Source organism: Balaenoptera borealis, assembly GCF_965194805.1.
Source record: "Balaenoptera borealis genome assembly, chromosome: 3".
Taxonomy (NCBI): Eukaryota; Metazoa; Chordata; class Mammalia; order Artiodactyla; family Balaenopteridae; genus Balaenoptera; species Balaenoptera borealis.
The window spans coordinates 86152465-86173031 of record NC_138866.1 but is presented as its reverse complement, the minus strand read 5'-3'; the positions used below and the strand labels follow the sequence as shown (position 1 = coordinate 86173031).

Sequence of the window (20567 nt, the reverse complement as noted above, 5' to 3'; positions counted from 1 at the left end):
ATTAAAATGTAATGATGTTTAAAGCAGAATTTCTGAGATATCATCCTTTATGCCAGTGATTCTTTTATATCTGAGGAGTTGGGCCTGCCTGATAAGATTGATTTTTGTCTTAGGAAGAATAAGGTTGTGGTGTCTGATTCCATGAGTTTACTCCCAAGAGATGTTGAGCAGTGATGAGAGGAAGGAAAGAAAGGATGGAAGGAAGGAAGAAAGACTATTTATAAAGATTTTATTCTATTACTTGCAAGGCCATAGACTCTGAGTGCTAAGCAATGATATAGAGCTGTTGTATGAGGAAGAGACAGCAGGTAGTGTAGAAGTACTATTTATTCAGGACCTTGGCTAATCAGTCTGCTGCTTGACAGGGGAAGAAAATTTAGATCCTCCTTCCCTGAAGCAGCTGGTAGTCTTCTACATTAACCTATTTGTTTTCTCTAGTCAGTGCTGGGAGGTAACAGTCATGCCGTCTGGAGTCTCCTGCTACCTATGCTTGATGCTGGCAGATGTGGGTTGGCTGAGGGCTCATGCAGCATCCTTTGTCCAGATGCAGAAGTGGAACTGAATCCTGTTGCTCTTCTTAAGACCAGGTGTCAATACTAGTGCGTAGTTGTTGATACTTGTGACAGGATCTACCCTAGGAATCCTCTTCAATCCTGCAGAGCTATGGAGCCAAACAGGCAAATTGATGACCTTGAATTGTTATTTTTCATATTTGTATTTTAGTGTTCTTTCTTCCTTCCTTCCCCCTGCCTCCCTTCTTTCAGGTATTAGCAACTATCCCGAAAGCACCATAGCAACCAGTGATGTCATGTCTGAAAGCATGGTGGAGACCAACGACCCCATGCTTGGGAATGAAAAAGGAGATTCTGGGGCTGCCCCAGAAATGGGTGATCAATTGTGTCTGAGAATGAAATTGGTCAGTCCTGAGACTGAGGCGAGTGAAGAGTCTTTGCAGTTTAGTCTGGAAAGTAAGTTTTATTTTGTGTTAATCTTGGGTAACTAGTAGCTCCAGATCTTCTGGAAGTATTAATTATCTTTCTTCTAGTTTTAATAATGATACTTTTATAATTATAAATGTATTTGTAAAGTCTTATTCTCATGAATTTAATTCTTTGTTTTCGGCTAGTCACTGTTAATGTTACTGCAGATGTTCCGTTTTGTAACCTCTGTGGTATTGCTTGTATCTCTGTATTAAACTTGTGTCTATATAAACTAATTGGTTTTCATAATCAGAAGGAGTTCAGAAGTGGGTAGAAAATTTAGGATTGTGGATTCACATTGTAGGTTTATGTTAGCTATTTCCCACATTAATTGCCAGTTGTTTGGTATGGCTAGAATACAGAGAAGGTACGAGGGAATGGCTGCAAAGTCGGGACTAGATTGTGAAAGACTTTTTACATCATGCTGAACAGCTGAAGAATTTTAGGCAAGGGAGTAATATGATCAGATTTGCTTTCTTTAAAGGATCAGCTGAATGTTTGAAAAATTTGTGCCTTTGTTCATCATTCCTTTCCTTGCCCATTTTCTATTCTGCTGCCTGGCAAATGCAGTCTTTAACCAGGAAGTGGGGTCATTAGTAGTGGGGATGGAGATGAGGGGGTGAATTTGAGAGATGAATAGTAGAATAGAGAGGACCTTGGGACCAGTTAAATATGGAAGCAAGAGAGAGGAAAAAATATAGAATGACTTTACATCTACATTTTGTTTTCATGATAGCACTCTGAAGTAGATATCCTTATTTCCATTTTATTGATGAGAAAACTGAGACTAAGAGAGGTTTTAAACCTGAGATTACAGTAATTGGTTAAGAGGTGGAGCTGGAGTGTGAATCAGATCCATCTGACTCTAAAGCTTATAATTCTTCCATTAGGTAGTTTGTAAAAGTGGTTTAATGGCGTTAGAAGAGGAAGGAGTTTTATAAAGGAGATTGCAAAGGAATATTCCGAGAAGAGGACTAGGAGAGTATAACGCCATGGAAGCCTAAGGGAAGGAGAGTTAAAAGAAGACAACAATGTCATATGCAGAAGTGAGGTCTAGTAAGATATATCTGAAAATGTACACTGGACTTGGCAATTAGGATCCGTTTGGTGACTCTAGCAAGAACTATTTCAGTGTAGTGGTTTGGGTAGGAGCTATACTGAAGGTAATTGAGGAGTGGAGGGGAGGAGAAGAGGCAGCAAATGTATTCTACTTTTGCGAAGTTTATGTGAGAAAGGAAGAAAAAATACAGCAAGTTAGAGAGAAATACAGGACTGAAGGAGTTGTTGTTTTTTTTCTTTCATTTTTAGGCTGAGGGATACCTGAGCAGGTTTATAGATTGAAAGGAAATCTCCAAAAGAGAGATGGGTTAAAAATGAGACCCCTGAGAGAGAGATGGAAGGGGAGCTTTCAAAGACCACAGATAGAGTGAGTGGACTTGAATAAGGATTTCTCATTCTCTGAGACCAAAGAAAAGAAATTTTAGCTAATATATTTTGAGTTCTTACTATATGCCAGGCATATATTCCATACATGTGCAGCTCATAAAATCTCGTAACAAACCTGTAAAGTAGATCCTATTGTTATTCTCATTTTACAGCTAAGGAAACTGAGGCACAGAGAGGTTGGGCATGTTTCCTAGAGTCACACAGCTAGTAAATAAAGTAGCCTGAATCCAAAGTAGTTCCAAGAACCAGAAGTCTGATTCTGAATTATAGTGCTATTCTGTTTCTCAGTGCTTATTGATTTGAAAATTAGAACCTCAGTAGAAATAAAGTATTACATGTTTCCATCCTTATTGTCATCTTCTCTGAAATCAAGTAGGGCTTATCAAGAGAGAGTACATGGTAGCTTTGAATCTTTAGATTTGAAATTACAATTGGGAAGACCTTAAATGGAGCTAAATGTTAAAGATGACCATATTGGTAAATTTTCTTACCTTTCCTGATAATCAGCCACCATACCCACAGTTTTCCTCATTTTATCCTCACAACAAACCTATGAGGGTTGGTCTTGCAGCTTGTGGGATCTTAGTTCCCAGACCAGGGATTGAACCCCGGGCCCACAGCAGTGAAAGTGCAATGCAGAGTCTTAACCACCTGGACTGCCAGGGAATTCCCGTGTTGGTCCTTTTTTATCCCTATTTTATAGATGAGGAAACTGACTCAGAAGATGAAGTTTACCCCCAGGTTGGACAGCTAAGTGCTAGAGCCAGGGCCTGAGCCAGGTTTCTGTATCAGAGCAAGTGCTCTAACCACCAAACTTCAGCTGCCTCCTTGATGGACTATTCAGATTATATTGGGTTATGACTTATTTTAGAAATGTTTAAAAATATTTGTTGGGCTTCCCTGGTGGCACAGTGGTTGAGAATCTGCCTGCCAATGCAGGGGACACGGGTTCGAGCCCTGGTCTGGGAAGATCCCACATGCCACGGAGCAACTAGGCCCGTGAGCCACACCTACTGAGCCTGCACGTCTGGAGTCTGTGTTCCGCAACAAGAGAGGCCGCGATAGTGAGAGGCCCGCGCACCGCAATGAAGAGTGGCCCCCACTTGCCGCAACTAGAGAAAGCCCTCGCACAGAAACGAAGACCCAACACAGCCATAAATTAATTAATTAATTAATTAAAAAAAATATACATCACATTTAAAAAAATATATATATATTTGTTATTTTCTCTAAGGCTGGAATGAATTGTAAATGAACAAATTTTAATCCCTTGGCATTAGTGACTTTGCTTTGAGACTATGGGATTCTTTTCAGTATGACCTTTAATTTTTGCTACAGATTCTTTCTTGAAAATGTGTTTTATGTTTCAAATATCTATCCCAAAAGCACTTTGGGAAGAACTTGAGTACCTTCTATGTATGGGTTCTTTTAAAACTATACACTATTTAAAATTTGTGCATGAACTGAGACATTTTTCTACATAATTGATTTTATTAAAGTTTTTCCTTTTTAAAAAAATTTTATTGAAGTGTAGTTGATTTACAATGTCGTGTTAGTTTCAGATTTATAAACTTTTAGAAGTTTTTTTCTTTTAAATTTGTTTTGAAATTAAAATTTTTTTGTTTATTTTGTGTTTTTTTACTGCATGATTTTTTTACTTGTATGAGAAGAGATGAATTGAGATTCAGAAGTTTCATTTTCATTTTTAAATGTTACTGCTTAGTAATTCATTATATTGTATTTCTGGAGAAACTGATTAGTCTTCTGTAGGAAGTTTGAAAGAAAATCGGTAGAAGTGAGAAAGACATATCATTAAATGATAAGTCTTTTCATGTTCACTTATTATTCTTACCCATTTCCTTTTTATTATTTGTTGCAAACACTAGTAAAGTAGGTTTTTATTTTTCATTTTTATTATTATTTTTTTATGTCATAGTGAAAGGAGGCCTTCAGAAGCTTCTGAAATCCAAGCATTATTTTAGAGTATCATTGGGGTTGAGCAGGTTTTTAAGAGAAGGTTTTAAGGTGTGATACTGAGTTCTGTTTCTCTTTCCTTTCTTTCCTTGCTTTTGTTTTTATTCAGAGCCAGCAACTGGTGAAAGAAAAAATGGATCTACTGCTGTTGCTGAGGCTGTTGCCAGGTAACCAGAGCTGGTTGCTATTTAGAGGAGTTTAATATACAAAGCCACTGGTAATGAGGGGAAGATAATTTATCAAGAGAGGCAAAAAACTTAAAATGAAACTTCAGCATAAAGGATTTAGCAATGTGTTGAATGTAACCCTAGGCTTTCTTATTAATACTTTGATAAAGCTTTTGCTATACTTAGAATAAGATATTTAATGGTGTTTCCCTTTCTCCCTTTTGTTCATGTGGGAGTGTCCTTTTTTCTTTTTCTGTGGGTGAGATTGAGATTGTTTTTGCTATTGGTGAGGAAACAGGGTTAACAAGAGATAGCCATAGACCTTTTTCCTTTTACGGTCTGCTCCCACTGACACCCATAGCCTCAGGCCATTTTCTCTTCTGCCTGCCAAATTAGCTACAGTCTTGAAGTGTTATTTTTGCTTTGTCATGAATGCTGTAATGCTTTGAGGATGAGTATGACCCCATCCTGAGGCTCTGGTGGTAAGCTTTGCCATCTGGTGGCCATGAGAATAGAATTGTTTCATTGGTTTCTGGCGTGAGTCATCCAGTATGAAAATACTACCAGTGGTTGTTGAAATATAAACAGGCTAAAATCAGGCTAGACAGGTACTATAAGTAAGTAAAGCAGGCTAGGTGCAAGAGCGTGAAATGTTGACGATGATGGCCAGCTGAACGTGTGTCCCATTTAAAAGGGGGGGGGGTAGTAGCCCTTGTTCATTTCCAGCCGATCATTACCATGCACACCTACTGTTGCCAAATCTTTAAATTTTTAAAGAGAAATCAGGAATTTTAAAAATAAAATGTCCTGCTTGTCTGTGGACTAAATTTGATCCTTAGTTGGAAGTTTCTGACCCATCTGAATCCTTTGATTTGTGCCAAGCTGTGTCTAGAGAGATTAATTGTTTTCTGGGTTTTTGCATATTTAACCTGAAAGATAAGTACCTTTGAATCCTTATTCAGTTGAAGACTCTTTAGTGATGTGTTGAAGAAATCTCTTTGGGTTTAACAGAATTGTGTACCCGACACAACTTGTTATTAGTCTGTACATGTGCTTGTTAAGAGAGAACAGAATGTGCTGCTGAAGATTCCTGGACCCTTTGGGTGGAATGTAGGGGTGGAAAAATAGGGAAAAAACTTGAGACAGAGGGTTGGATTGGTGGATCATGGAATGAGATTCACTGGTATTGCTGTGAAGCAAATTTTATATATGAGAATCTAGATTTTAAGAATCTTTGACTATTTACTTTACCATTGGGTTCACCATAAGAAAATATTTAAAGTAAGCTCTGTAGGATAGTTTAAATGATCACTGCTTCCTCTGCATTTAGGTGAAGCAGTACCACTTTTTTTAAGTGTTGTCTGTAACTGGGCACTGTTCAGATTACTTGCTGCCATCTTATTTCTCTCTCACACATTTCGTTATTGAAGGTTTCAAGCATATACAAAAGTAAAGAGAACAGTATAATGAACTACCATATATTCATCACCCAGTGTCAAAAAATTACCAACTTATGACTAGTCTTGATTCATTTATAAATACTTCCAGCACTCTCCTCTCCACTGGATTATTTTTAAGCTAATTCTAGCATTATATCATTTTATCTGTAAATATTTCAATGCTGTCTCTAAAAGATAAGAAGTCTTTATTTTGGACTTAACCACAGTACTACTATCATGCTTTTAAAATTGACATTGATTCCTTAATGTCATCAAATATTCGGTGTTCAGATTTTTCAGATTCAGAGAAAGGATTTTATTCTCTCTGTGCCTAAAAGGATAATTTCCAGAGGTACTTTTCCTTTCAAAACTAACACAGTATATTGCTTTAATTTGTTTTTTAGTCCCCAGAAGACCATGTCTGCGTTTAGCTGTGTCTGTGAAGCCCAGCGAGAGGATGAGGCTCGAAGTCAGGATTCCCCCTCTGTACCCATCAGGCAAGCATTATTTTCATAGCATCTTTTGGGCTATATTGGTTCACAAAATGGTTGGTAGCAAAATCTGGAATATACTGCTACTGTTTTGTGAACTTGAGCTTACTCTTTTATCTGAGGGACTGTGACATATTCTAGGTGGATTTATAAATAAGATGTCAGAAATTTTATTAAATATTTTATAGATATAGATTTTTGTCTTTATCTGCCAATTCTATCAATTTAAAATTATTCAGTCTTCATAAACTTATGAAAATATATCATTCTGTATTTCTAAGATTGTTTCCTTTTACTTAGTTTGAAAATGTTTACTTTTTTTTAAAAAAATAAATTTATTTATTTATTTATTTTTGGCCGCGTCAGGTCTTCTTCGTTGCTGCGCGTGGGCTTTCTCTAGTTGCGGTGAGCGGGGCCTGCTCTTCATTGCTGTGCACAGGCTTCTCACTGCGGTGGCTTCTCTTGTTGCGGAGCACTGGGCTCTACGTCCGTGGGCTTCAGTAGTTGTGGCTCGTGGACTGTAGAGCACAGGCTCAGTAGTTGTGGCACACAGGCTTAGTTGCTCTGTGGCATGTGGGATCTTCCCAGACCAGGGCTCGAACCTGTGTCCCCTGCGTTGGCAGGCAGATTCTCAACCACTGCGCCACCAGGGAAGTCCCAAAAATGTTTACTTTTAACAGACTTTTTATTTCTCTTTAATTTCCCATACGGCAAAACTGAGACAGATGTTCAACATCTCAAATTTAAAGTTTGTCAGACTCGATGGAATTAAAAATTTCCTGTAATTTCTTTACTCCTTCATCTCTTAGAACAGCTCTGAAGGGGGAAAGAATTTTTTGAATTACAAAGTATTTCTTCTCTATTAGAAAAGTATCTTGTTTGGAATATGTGGTTCTTATATTTAGTATAGGGAAATAAGTAATGGCAATGGAATAAGTTTGTATTTTCATTATGAAGTGGAATCTTTTATCTCTAGAATTCAATGATTTTGTAATTAGGGAATATAATAATGTTTTGTCAACAGGTATATTCCTAATAGTGTTATTTGCAACATAATTTCTTTTTTTCTTTTTTTTTTTGGCTGCGCCATGGCTTGCGGGGTCTTAGTTCCCCAACTAGGGATTGAACCCACGCCCTCGGCAATGAGAGTGCAGAGTCCTAACCACGGGACTGCCAGGGAATTCCCTGCAACATAATTTCTGTGTTCCTTATTGATAGAAATATTTAGGAGAAACATGTCATTGGACGTTCTGATGATTAAATGTGAACTTGTTGGTATTCTTGGGAATCAGATAGCCCAGATGATATCCTCTGTTGTATCAGGAAGCTTGTTAGGCGAAATGCCACCTTGTTTTATTCCAAAAATGGTATGGTGTTGACCCAGCAATTAGGAAATTTATTGATCGCATTGTATTGCCTTCCTATTTTAAAATAGAGACTGTTTGTTTTTTGTTAAACACCTTTATTGGAGTATAATTGCTTTACAATGGTGTGTTAGTTTCTGCTTTATAACAAAGTGAATCAGTTATACATATACATATGTCCCCAAATCTCTTCCCTCTTGCGTCTCCCTCCCTCCCACCCTCCCTATCCCACCCCTCTAGGTGGTCACAAAGCACCGAGCTGATCTCCCTGTGCTATGCGGCTGCTTCCCACTAGAGACTGTTTTAAAATAGAGAGACTAGGATGCTGGTGATTTTTGTTCAAGGTAGAACAAGGGCCTGAGAACAAGGGCCTGAGAATCCAGCTGTTGTTTTTTATTTATTTATTTATTTATTTGTTTTTTATTTTTGGCTGCGTTGGGTCTTCGTTGTGGTGCGCGGGCTTCTCACTGCAGTGGCTTCTCTTGTTGCAGAGCACGGGCTCTAGGCGTATGGGCTTCAGTATTTGTGGCTCGTGGGCTCTAGAACGCCGGCTCGGTAGTTGTGGCGCATGGGCTTAGTTGCTCCACAGCATGTGGGATCTTCCCGGATCAGGGATTGAACCCATGTCCCCTGCATTGGCAGGCAGATTTTTAACCACTGTGCCACCAGGGAAGCCCTCCAGCTGGTTTTGATTCCAGTTCCTCCACAGACAGACCTACACTCAAAACAGAATGGTTAGAAGTTTGTTAAATATGGAGGTTTTTTCTTCCATATTTCACTTTGGATTAATTTTACCCAGGCTTTCCCTGCTAAAATTTGCTTTCTTTGCGTCAGTTTCTAAATCTGACATATATAGTGACCAGAGTAGAATTGTGTAGCTGGAACTAATGAAGAAAGAGACGTGTGGTCCTTCTTACAATTATTGAATTTCTTCTGTCTCTTTTCTGGTACTGAAGATTCCTTCTTTATTTTTTCTTGGGAGATTAATATACCACATCTTTATGATAGATCTTTCTTGGAGGGAAGTGACTGTGATTTTTTTTTGTGTGTGTGTGACTGTGATTTGAACATCATTTACTTATTTGACTGATGCTAACCCAAGAAAGATAGATACCAAAATTCTGATATTTGACAGGAATCTGCTGAATATTTCTGATGTTGCAATGAGATACCTTTAGTCTTTAGAGAGATTGGAGTTGTTCCAATTAACAGTTTGGGAGAAAAAAGCAGCCTAATATTTGTCAATTAAGAATTAAAAAGTCAAAAATAAAGCTTTGTTTTAGAAGTAAAACTCTATTTGGAAGTTCTACACTAAATAAATAGCTTCTGAGGTAAAATGTCTAGGCTTATTTAAAGTGTGGGGAACAATGGTAATTGAATTCTTGAAATGGTTAATCAAGTCTTGTCCCTTCTAGCTTTTGGCTCACTTTCATTATTGCTCAGGTGTTGATATGTTAGATGTCTTAAAGATTCAAACATGGGTATTCAGTTCATACTTTGTCTTATGCAGCTAATATTAATTGAGCATCTGCTGTGTATCTAGCACTGTGCTAAGTAATTTATATGTATGATCACTTATAAACCAGATAGGTGTTATTCATCTGTCTTCTGGTGATCTTATTCTTACCTATTCTTCACTGGACCATATATCCTCATTCAGTTGAGGTTCCTGACAGAGAAGACACAAGCTCTAACAACCAAATGTATACCAGGCTCTCTTTGGCTAGAACTCTTTTCTAAATCCCACTTTGATCTCCTGTTTTGGTAAACTGAGCTACACAAGATAGAAACCTCAGAGACTTCTCCTTTTCTCTTTCTTCTCCAAGATCCAGAGCAGAGCAAGCCCTAAAGAGTTCTTCATGCTTCTTTTTTCTGTCTACCCAGGTTAGTTCAGCTTCTAAGGGTGAGAGCTCCTCCCAAGTTGGAGACAGCTTTTTCTGTCTAGATGGCTCCATCTTTCTCTGGCCAAACACAGCAGCATGTGACATAGTTTCTAGACCCTTTATCGTCCTGGATGTTATCTTCTGGGTATATCTCAGTTTATGCTTTGTAAAATATGATGACCTGAAACATTCCAGATGTTTTTCCATGGTCAGTTCAGAATGGATTCTTTTTGTCTTTATTTTGGTTGTTATATATTTAACGCAACCTAAAAATGCATTAGTATGTTGTTTTCTATAGTACGGTGATGCATTGAACTTACGGTTTACTAACAAGTTAGAAGTTATGGGCATTTTCTATAGGATGAACACAGTTATACAATTAGTTAATCTGAAAGTAGGTTTTTGCAGTTAATTGATTGAGAGAACATTCTTTTGTTGAAAGTAAATTTATTAAGCACTTACTTTATATTAAACCCCGTGTTAAGTGTTTTAAGTATGGAGATGAATAAGATGTGAATGTCAAGTTTCTGTGTAACCTGCTCACCTGGAGTTAATCAGCCTATTTTTTCTGGTGTATTGTTGAGAGCATTTACGAAAGCTCCTAGGCACCTCAGGGCTTCATGGTATCTGGTTTGTAGGAGACATGCATCAAATGCTTGTGGGATATATGAATAAATCACTGATAGCCAAATGGGAAGACTAATGAAAAGAAATATCTTGAACTGTGAGGAACCAAGTCATTCTGAAATGGTTAGTTGTAGATAATGTCAATATAGCTAGCAAAGCTAGAATCTCACCTACAACTCTTTCCTTTACAGATTGGGTTTCTTTTCCTAAAATTATTAGTCAAGGGGCGTAATGAACAGTATCTAGAATGCTAGGAGTCATTTAAGGAATATTAGAACCATTAATAAAGCCAAATGAGACATCTTGACCTAGTTGATCTGTTTTGAAGTAGATCCCTAAGTTGCCTTCACTGTCTATGACTTCAGTAATGGTTTTGCATCTTTTGTTTACCTTATTTTCCTGTGTCAGTTTTCAGAGTTCATAGCTAATGGAGAGAAGAAATTTTATGGCTGTTTTACCATCATGGTGGAATAGTCCTGTGTACCGTTATTTTTTCACAGGAGTGAAATTATGATGAGAAATCTTGTGAGGTCATATACTCGGTCACCTCATTTTCACCCTTCCCCACGTATCTCAGAGTGCCAAATTATGGTTCCCCCTTGACACACACACACACACACACACACACACTCACACATACACTTGTTTACTTGATATGGTTTCTTTTTTTTTTGACATGGTTTCTTTATGTGCTTGATTTTCAGGGGGAACTTGCTCCATTTTCCAAGTACTCAAGATGAAGAGAAGGGAAAATTAGAAGGTGACGAAAGGACCAGGCAGAGTCAACAGCCTGTGAAGCCCAGTAGTCCTGTCAAAGACCCTGCTTCTCCTGCCTCCCAGGAGGTGGCCACACAGGAGCCATCCAGTCCTCAAGGGGAAGCGATGGAGACAGACATGCCAGAAGGCCAGGAAGAAGGACAGAATGCCAGTCAGGGAAAATCTAGTGAAGCCTTGATTGAAAGGCCCAGCCAAAATAACATAGGAATCCAGACCATAGAGCATTCCCTGTGGGTCCCCGAAACTGTTTCAGCAGCAACTCAGACTGTAAAGAATGTGTGTGAACAAGGGACCAGTACAGTGGACCAGCACTCTGGAAAACAAGATGCCACAGTTCAGACTGAGAGGGGGAGTGGTGAGAAGCCAGTCAGCGCTCCTGGGGATGATACAGAGTCACTCCATAGCCAGGTGAGAGAACATATAGGGTACCTCAGGGGCCCTGTTTTCAGCTTTCTGGATTCCCAGAGAATTTAAGTTGTGGTACTTCTACTTAATGATAATTCTTAACAGTTTTATACAGACCAGTGGTTAAAGCATAAAAACAATTCATCCAGGATCGGGAGAGGGTAGTGAAAATTATGGGTAGCTATAGCCAATAAGATAATCTTTCAGGGAAAATGGAATAGTGCTAGTGTTTGTCAAGTAGGTCTTTACTGGAAGAGAAAGCCAGGAATATAGTCTGGGTCCTGTAATACTTTCCTACATTCAATCTTTCCTTCTGCCATCATTTCTCATCCTCCTTTATAACCATAAGAGCTCATTGCTTCTCCCCCAAGTCTATTTAACCAGTGTTCCCAGGAACTGAGAAAGTAGAAAGTAAAGGAGGAAGCAGTAGAAGAAGCATGAAGGATAGTGTATCACAGTATTGTAAACAAAGAACACTAACAGGGAAAGTCCCCAGGTGACCAGGGACTGCAGAAAGAGGCTAGGAATAGACATACTGGGAAGAAAAGGTTTGGGGCTGATGAACGTGAGACTAGAAGAAGAACAGGTTCTTGAGAATAGAGTAGGGAAGTGTAGGTACTAGTGAAAATTGAGTGGGTAAGAAGTGGTGGTAGTAATGTACATGCTAACAAGAGGAAGTTCATAAAATTTCATTAGTAATAGTGGTTAAATTGCCTTTTCAGTTGCTCTGGTAGATCATCTTCACTTGGGATCTGCCTAGGAAAGCTTCACTAGTGATGTGCCTCTCATTCGAATGGTCCAAGTTGTTTGTTTTCTAAAAATAAAATAATTCCTATTTATTGAACACCTACAGTATATCAGCATTGTGCTCAAGACAACCCATGAGGTTGGTATTGTTATTCCCATTTCACAGGTAAAGAAACCAAGCTGAAGAGAGGTTAAGTAACTTGCCCAAGATTTTGCCATCAGTAGGTGGCAGAACTGGAATTTGAACTCAGCATATCTGACTTCAGAATCGGTATTCTTTTCATTATGCTATGTTGCTTTTCTATTTTTAAATCACAGCTTGTGTAGTCTTGCTCTGTTTATCCATGCCTCTCCAAAAATTCTGTTTATATTAGCCTTTTATAGTAACACAGCCTCTGAGACCTAAGACCTTATCAATTCAGGAAGTTTCAAAATAGCATAGCCTTTTGGATATAGGGGCTGTAGCACATCAGACCCTATTTTGCAGCTGTTTATTTTCGCCCTTAATTTAAAGTGTTTGATTCTGCCACATAGTAATTTGGTTTCTCTGCCTTTATAAAAAGAGTTCAACTTTATCTTAAAGACGTCAGTCATGTGGGTGCCACTAGATTGTATTTTCCTTTACTTCCTCATATTCTCCCTCTGTCAAACAGGGAAATAATTTCTGTTCTTGTCTCAACATGATGATAGGAGCCAGTGAGCCAGAGCTCAGGCTTTAGAGTCAGACGTCATCTGGATGTTGTGAAAGTTCTCTGAGATAAAGCTTGCAAAGCTCTTAGCACTGGGTCTGACACACAGTAAATGCTCAATATGTGTTGGCTACTGCTACAACCTATTGATTATTATTGTTTTAACTACTACTACTGCAGCTGTTACCAGCACAACCACCACTTATGCTATACTACTACTGTGTCACACGGAGTGAAATGACATATTTAAGAGCTAGTTGCTCCTGCTAAGGAAAGAAAAGTGCTAGAAAAATACAGATGCTGATTGGGTACAGAGTTTCCGTTGAGAAAGATAAAAAAGTTCTGGAGGTGAATATGGTGATGTTTTTACAATAATGTGAATGTACATAATGCTACAAACTGTATATTTAAAAATGGTTAAAATGGTAAATTTTATATTAAGTATATTTTACCACAATAAAAAAATATAAATGGTGGGTATAGTAACAGAAATTGGGGTTGGTGTGCCATCTTTTGAAGAATGGTTGGAAAATGAGGAACGCTGTATGGAGGTTTTCCAAGTGTCAGTGCTTTTTTATCCCTTGCAGTCTGGGTAGGACTCAGTTCAGTACTCAGAGAAAAACATAGGCAGCCTACATTTGACATACCTTAAATTTCCATTTATATGTCAAGTGGGCCTGGACAAGTGGGTCCCAAGTGGTTTTCTATGAAGTGAAAGTGTGGTTTTATTTTTATTTTATCTTCCCTTAATTATAACAAGATCCTCAAGCTATTTATCTTTACAGAAACCTCTTTTCAGAAGACTATTTGAAGAGAGTAAGCATAACTTCCTTTTTATCTGCCCTCTTTCCCTTCTCTCCTTTCTTATTCTATCAGACATGTTTATTTAGGTATCTCTCTTGAAGTGATCATTTGTCTGGCTGTTGTAATGGAAGAATACAGGGAGGCTTTTTGGCTGCATTTCAGGGATATATAAAGCGCGCTGAAACCTTTTAGACCCCTGCGTGTGCAGGCAGGAAGTCCAGGCTGCCATGGTTCTGATGCACCCTGATGACTGACGTGTGACAGACCAATGCCCTGACCATTCATTGACCAAAGTTGTATATATAGAAGTATTTTAAGGAATTGGTTGAATAAGTTTCCATGCATTTTATTTTATTTATATTTATTCACATAATTTTAGTAGATATTTCACCCCTAACATGAAGTTGGAGTGCAAATTATTCAGAGAAATTACTTTACGTAAATTACTCTCACACTATCAGGAAAAAAACAGACTCATTATTGCAGTGGTAAATAGAACTCTTTTGAAAGACTTAGGCACCTTGACACTGACTGCAGAAAGTAAAATCAGTCTACTATAGGGGAAATAAGGTGGGAGAAAAAAGTGTGCATTTCCTCTCACAGTTGCAGAGCCATAGGGTAGAAGCGGGGTGGGGGGCTTGGATATGGATAAATGTGATCTAGGTGTTATGAGAAAACATGTAGGTAACAGTTGTCATAAAAATGTAGGGTCTTATTTAAACTATATAACTGATTATGGTACAACCAGATATGAAATCCTAATTTGCTAATGTTCTCTGTTTCTGGACACTAGCTCAACTCTTTAGTTACAATCTCTTATTTGGAATAGATCAAATATTTCATATTTAATTCTAGGAGAAATCAGTGTATCTTGTTCCAGGTATAAATATACCATAGTTTTCACTTACTAATGCAGGAAAAACAGACTGCACTGAGATTAACAGATGTTATTGTTTTATATAAAGTTCTAAAGAATGCCTTCCTTTTATCTGAAGAGCTGTTGTAAGTGTAAACTTGAATGCTGATTGACAAGTCAGCAACAAAATCAGGAGGATTACAATCTCAATGTGCTTTTAGGGGGTCAAAGTTTCACTTAAATATCCTAGATATAAGTGCTAGATGTTATGCTTTTAATTTAGACAGAAATAGGTTGTTTTAGGTGAAACTGATACAGACTTTTCCTAGCCTCTGGCTAGACAGCTGGTCCATCCCTAGTGTTACCTATAGGTGAATAGAAACAAAGCAACTGGAAAATTCCATCACATTAGATTCATGGAACCTCTGAACAGTGCTCATCATGAAGCAGTTGACTTGTGATTCTGACAGTTTGCAATGAGACTCTCTATTTTTTATCACAGGGAGAGGAAGAGTTTGATATGCCTCAGCCCCCTCATGGCCATGTCTTGCATCGCCACATGAGAACAATTCGTGAGGTTCGCACACTTGTCACTCGTGTCATCACAGATGTGTATTATGTGGACGGAACAGAGGTAGAAAGAAAAGTAACTGAGGTAATGTACACTCTGGGTCTATGTGGCAAATTTTTTTCAATAGAGGAATTACCCTGGCTCTCTACCTGCTCCCCTCTTCCCTGTACAACTAGCTACTAACACTGTGTTTTCCTTAATCCTTTTATGAGAAAGATATAACAACTGGGCTAGAGTTCTGAGTTCTGTCTTTCCCAACCATAGGTTGGCTGTTTGACCTCTGGTCACTTATTTAACCAGTCCCATCATGCATTCTGTATCTATAAAGGACAGATTGATAAATCTCTCTCATGTGTAAAGATTTTATGTGTTTTAAAAAAAAAATTTTTTTTTTATTGTAGTTGATTTACACTGTTGTGTCCATCTCTGCTGTACAGCGAAGTGACTCAGTTATACACATAGAGACATGCTTTTTTTATATTCTTTTCCATTATGGTTTATCCCAGGATGTTGAATATAGTTCCCTGTGAACGTGTTATTTTTAATCCATGGAAACTAATGAAGTGTAGAACTCCCTGCTTAGCTGCATGTATTTTCTCATTGTTTCTCACTGTTTTATCACGTTACCATTTTTTACTCATTGGTCTTGGTCTCCATTCGTGTGTGGTTATGAACCTGTTAGTAGGAGATGTACCTTTTTTTTTTTTTTTAATTATTTAATTTATTTTTTTGGCTGCGTTGGGTTTTTGTTGCTGTGGGGGCTACTCTTCGTTGCGGTGCGCGGGCTTCTCATTGCGGTGGCTTCTCTTGTGATGGAGCACCGGCTCTAGGCGCACGGGCTTCAGTAGTTGCAGCACTCGGGCTCAGTAGTTGTGGTGCATGGGCTCTAGGGCTCGTGGGCTTCAGTAGTTGTGACGCACAGGCTTAGTTGCTCCGCGACATGTGGGGTCTTCCCAGACCAGGGCTCGAACCCATGTCCCCTGCATTGGCAGGCGGATTCTTAACCACTGCGCCACCAGGGAAGTCCCGGAGATGAACCTTTATTTCTTAGTAGGATTCATTATGGACTCATTCCCAGTGTCAGCATAATATTGGTGTTTATTGACTGTTAGAGTGTACAATGTTGTATGCTGACTTTGTTTAGATCTAATACTTGCTGAGGTTAGAGAGATTTTCTAGAATTAAAGATCTGGCACTTTTTTCTTGGTATATATGTTAATATCTGGGAACCATTTTAGTAATTGATAAGAGGCATAGCTATTCTATTCCTTAGTCAAGCACTTTTCTTTAATTCTGCTAGCTAGCCGTATAGGAGGTTGTGCTCAGGGAGAATTAAACTGGTGTATAGTTTTATTTATTATTTTATTTTATTTTATTTTGAAATTTTTTTAATATATAAATTTATTTATTTATTTATTTATTTGGCTGCATTGGGTCTTTGTTGCTACGTGCGGGCTTTTCTCTAGTTGGGCCAGCAGGCTTTCTCTAGTTGTGGTGAGCGGGGCTACTCTTCATTGCGGTGCACGGACTTCTCATTGCAGTGGCTTCTCTTGTTGTGGCATGCGGGCTCTAGAACGTAGGCTCAGTAGTTGTGGCGCACAGGCTTAGTTGCTCTGTGGCATGTGGGATCTTCCCGGACCAGGGCTCGAACCCATGTCCCCTGCATTGGCAGGTGGATTCTAAACCACTGTGCCACCTGGGAAGTCCAAAACTGGTATATAGTTTTAAGTGGAACATATTATTGCTATTGTTCATTAATGGGCCATTGTGGCCCTCATGTCAGAAAGCATTTTATATTAGTTTGAGAAATTGTCTTTTTTTTTTTTTGGCCGTGCTGTGCACCTTGCAGGATCTTAGTTCTCCGACTAGGGATTGAACCTGGGCCCTCGGCAGTGAAAGCATGGAGTCCTAACAAGTGGACTGCCAGGGAGTTCCCAATTCTTTATTTATTGTACACTAAATTCCAGAAATATTTCTTTTAAAATGTTGATTTACCTTCAATTTTATGTTTACGAAATTTTTTTCAATGTTACTACTAGTTTGGAAAAATTGTGAGCTTAGCAGCTTTATAGAAAAAATTTGCTTTCATAAAAAGTTTTTGTAACTGTTGTAGTCTACACTGAACTATGTGCCAGGTACTATTTTTAAGTGTTATACATATTACTTTATTTAATATTTTTTATGGTGCTTTCTAAAGTATATTTTTGGAAACGGCAGGCCTGCTAGATACTCTGAGAGGGAAAACAAAGTTCCATGGTCATAAATATTAAGTTTGAGAAAACACCTAGTGCTGTAACTGCCCCCTCCCCCACCATGGAGATTCACAGTGCGTATTACATTAAAGCCTCTAAGAAGTCCTCCAGTAAAGATATCTATTTTGGGACTTCCCTGGTGGTCCAGTGGGTAAGACTCTGTGCTCCCAATGCAGGGGCTCCAGGTTCGATCCCTGATCGGGGAACTAGATCCTGCGTGCGTGCCACAACTATGAGCCCACATGCCGCAACTAAAAGATCCTGCACACCGCAACAGAGACTCCACAGCTAAGAACCGGCGCAGCCAAAGTAAATGAATAAATATTTTAAAAAATATATTTTATTGTGTAACACAGCATTTCCCAAATTTATTTGACCATTGAACATTTTTTAAAGTAATGTGTATTATACCCCTATGTTACATAGTTTGGGAAACACTTGCCATAATTAAATAAAATAGTAATAGCAACTAACATTTATTGAGCACTAGCTATATGCCAGGCACTGTTTTTTTTCTTTTGAATTTTATTTATTTTTTATACAGCAGGTTCTTATTAGTTATCTATTTTATACATATTAGTGTACACATGTCAATCCCAATCTCCCAATTCATCCCACCCCACCACCCCACCACCTTCCTCCCTTGGTGTCCGTATGTTTGTTCTCTACATCTGTGTCTCTATTTCTGCCAGGCACTATTTTAAGGACTTTTACGTGATTTAACTCATTTAATTCTCACAACTAAGCTGTGAGGTAGATATTGTTATTCCCATTTTGCACTCAAGAAACTGACATAGCAAGTTAAAATCACTTGCTTAATGCTACAGAGCTAATAAACAGAGGAACTAGAATTCATCCCAGGCAGTCTAATTCCACAGCCTGCATTCCTAACTACTGCATTGTGCTGTCTCTTAAGAGTGAAAGGGATGTGTGTCAAATGGAAGGTGTGTGTAGTAGTTCAGAAGAGGAGGAAATGTGTCTGAAGAGAATTTTGATAAAGGCTTTCTGGGTGAGGGCCAGAAAGTACTTGAGTTGGACACGGAAGGTTTTAGATATTGTGAGATACAGGGAAAGGGTGTTCTATAGAAAGAAGGCTTGGTGAGCAAAGGCACAGAGGCAGAACGTAAAGAGCACAGATGTGGGAACAGTACGTTTGGTAGGCAGCCCAAAGATGTGTAGAGGTGTGAAGGTGGACAGGTTGACGTCAGAGGATTCTGGGAACTTTCCTTCCCTCATCTCTCATAGCCGTTGTTTATAGTATTTTAAAAATTTTATTCATTTATTTACCAGCAACTTCTTTTTTGCTGTGTTCCTAGCACTATGGCGGGCACTGAGACTAAGAAGATAAAAAGACAGGGTCCCTATTCTCTTAGGAGCTCATTTACACTGGACATGCAACAAATCCAGAACTTGTGGTTGCTGTTGTAGAGGTATGGAAAGATGTGTTAGAAAGAGGGGCCAGAGCCTGCTAGCTTACCTGAAGGTGACTAAAAGGCCTCACAGAAGATGTAGTGCTCAAAGTGCTGCAGATAAGATCGAAGGGCAGGGGAGAAGGACACTGCAGGCAGAATGAAAAGGTTTGTAAATATGTAGACAGCATGGCATGCTTAATGAATATTTAGAATGTGACAAGGACAGTAGGGTAGGGAATGGTGAGAGAGGATACTCTTGAGGTTGGTAGGGGCCCAGAGCATAAGGCTTTGTGTATCATAGAAGAGAGTTTAGATTTTTATCTTTTGTGTGATGGAAAGCCTTTAAAGAATTTGGGGGAGAGGGATGACATGCTCAGATTTGCATGTTGGAAAGGTCCGATTGGCAGCAGTGTAACAATTGATTGGAATGGGAGAGGTTAGAGGCGTAGTTCAGACAAGAGGCAATGAGTGTCAAATTAGGACAGTGGTAGTGGGGATTGAGAGGAGGGAAATAGATGTAAAAAAATACATATATAGAAGGTGAAATTGATAGACTTTGGTGAATTCCTGAATGTGGGGATTGTGGGAGAGAGAGGAATCATATATGATGCCTGGGCTTTTTGCCTGGGCAGATAGATGGTGGTACCATTTACTGAGAGAATATAAATAGGACAGTGGTTTGAGAGACAAGATCCTTCATGCAGTAAATATTTACTGAGGACCTCTTTTGTGGCAGGCACTGTGCTATTTTGAGGATAAATCCAGGAAAGAAGATGGTTACTACTCTGTCTTAATGTGGCCTCTGTAGTCTAGTAGGAGGGACACACAGGAAAAAAATAAGCAGATACATTAAGAAGATCACAAGAGGCCACCTTGGAGCCTGGGCCCAAGTCATTATAAGAGCAAGGGCTCAACTTTTGAACAGTTGCAAAGTCAGGTATAGTTAGCTACTGTTCTTTGGGCCTACTCTCCAACTGAGACGCAGCCTGGAGTCCCAGCCCTCTAGGCTGGTCTTGCCCCTGCTCATTTGCCATGTCCAAGAGAAGGAGTTGACCTAAGTTCTGAGCTCACAACACCTGCTTTAGTCAAGTGACCTTGGCAGATGATGCTGACTCACATCCAGCTAAAGAAGGCAAGTTGGATGATAGGAGATGGTGATTGGAGAATGGTGAGATTTCTGGAAGTGGTGCAGTTTCTGGTAATGACTCTGGTAGTAGCAGATGGCTGAGGTAGAGTAGAGGAAAAGGTTAATGGTGGTAATTAGATCAGGAAAGATTGTTGCTGGATGGGTCATCTGATGGATGTTAGCCTCAGAAAATGACAGTGGAAGGGAGGCTGTGAACCAGGAGTATAAGGTGTTCATGCATGAGAGTCAGTAATTGGTAGAATGTTGGTGAGTAACAACGAGGGAAGGAGAGAGTTTAACAGAATGGCAAATAATGATTTGGTAGGAGCAAGAAGTGGGGAGTTAGAAATGATCTGTTAATGGCAGTGGGGAGCAAGGAGGCCTCTCATCTCCAAACTCTTGAATTGAGGTTTGGTTGAGAAAAACCAGCCCCTGCTACAGAGAGCAGCAGGGGATGAGATACACTGGGGATGTCCAGAATTCACTCACTGAAGGCAAGGAAATGACGAGAAGATGACAGATTGAGTTTTGGATGGGTTAAATTGCAGGTGTCCCTA

General features: G+C 39.0%; 1 protein-coding gene across 11 annotated transcripts in view; it reads left to right on the top strand.

Moving 5' to 3' along the window:
- The window catches only part of TP53BP1 (tumor protein p53 binding protein 1), a 70269-nt gene that overhangs the window by 34541 nt on the left and 15161 nt on the right, over nt 1-20567 (top strand). For 7 of the 11 annotated variants that reach the window (XM_082388685.1, XM_082388682.1, XM_082388683.1 and 4 more), the window contains 5 exons: nt 765-968; nt 4510-4567; nt 6411-6503; nt 11076-11556; nt 15152-15304. In XM_082388685.1, the coding sequence (XP_082244811.1) occupies nt 765-968; nt 4510-4567; nt 6411-6503; nt 11076-11556; nt 15152-15304 (989 nt within the window). Of the gene's footprint in view, nt 1-472; nt 600-764; nt 969-4509; nt 4568-6410; nt 6504-11075; nt 11557-15151; nt 15305-20567 lie in introns of those variants that run through there. The other 4 variants (XM_082388688.1, XM_082388687.1, XM_082388690.1 and 1 more) reach the window with 3 other exon arrangements.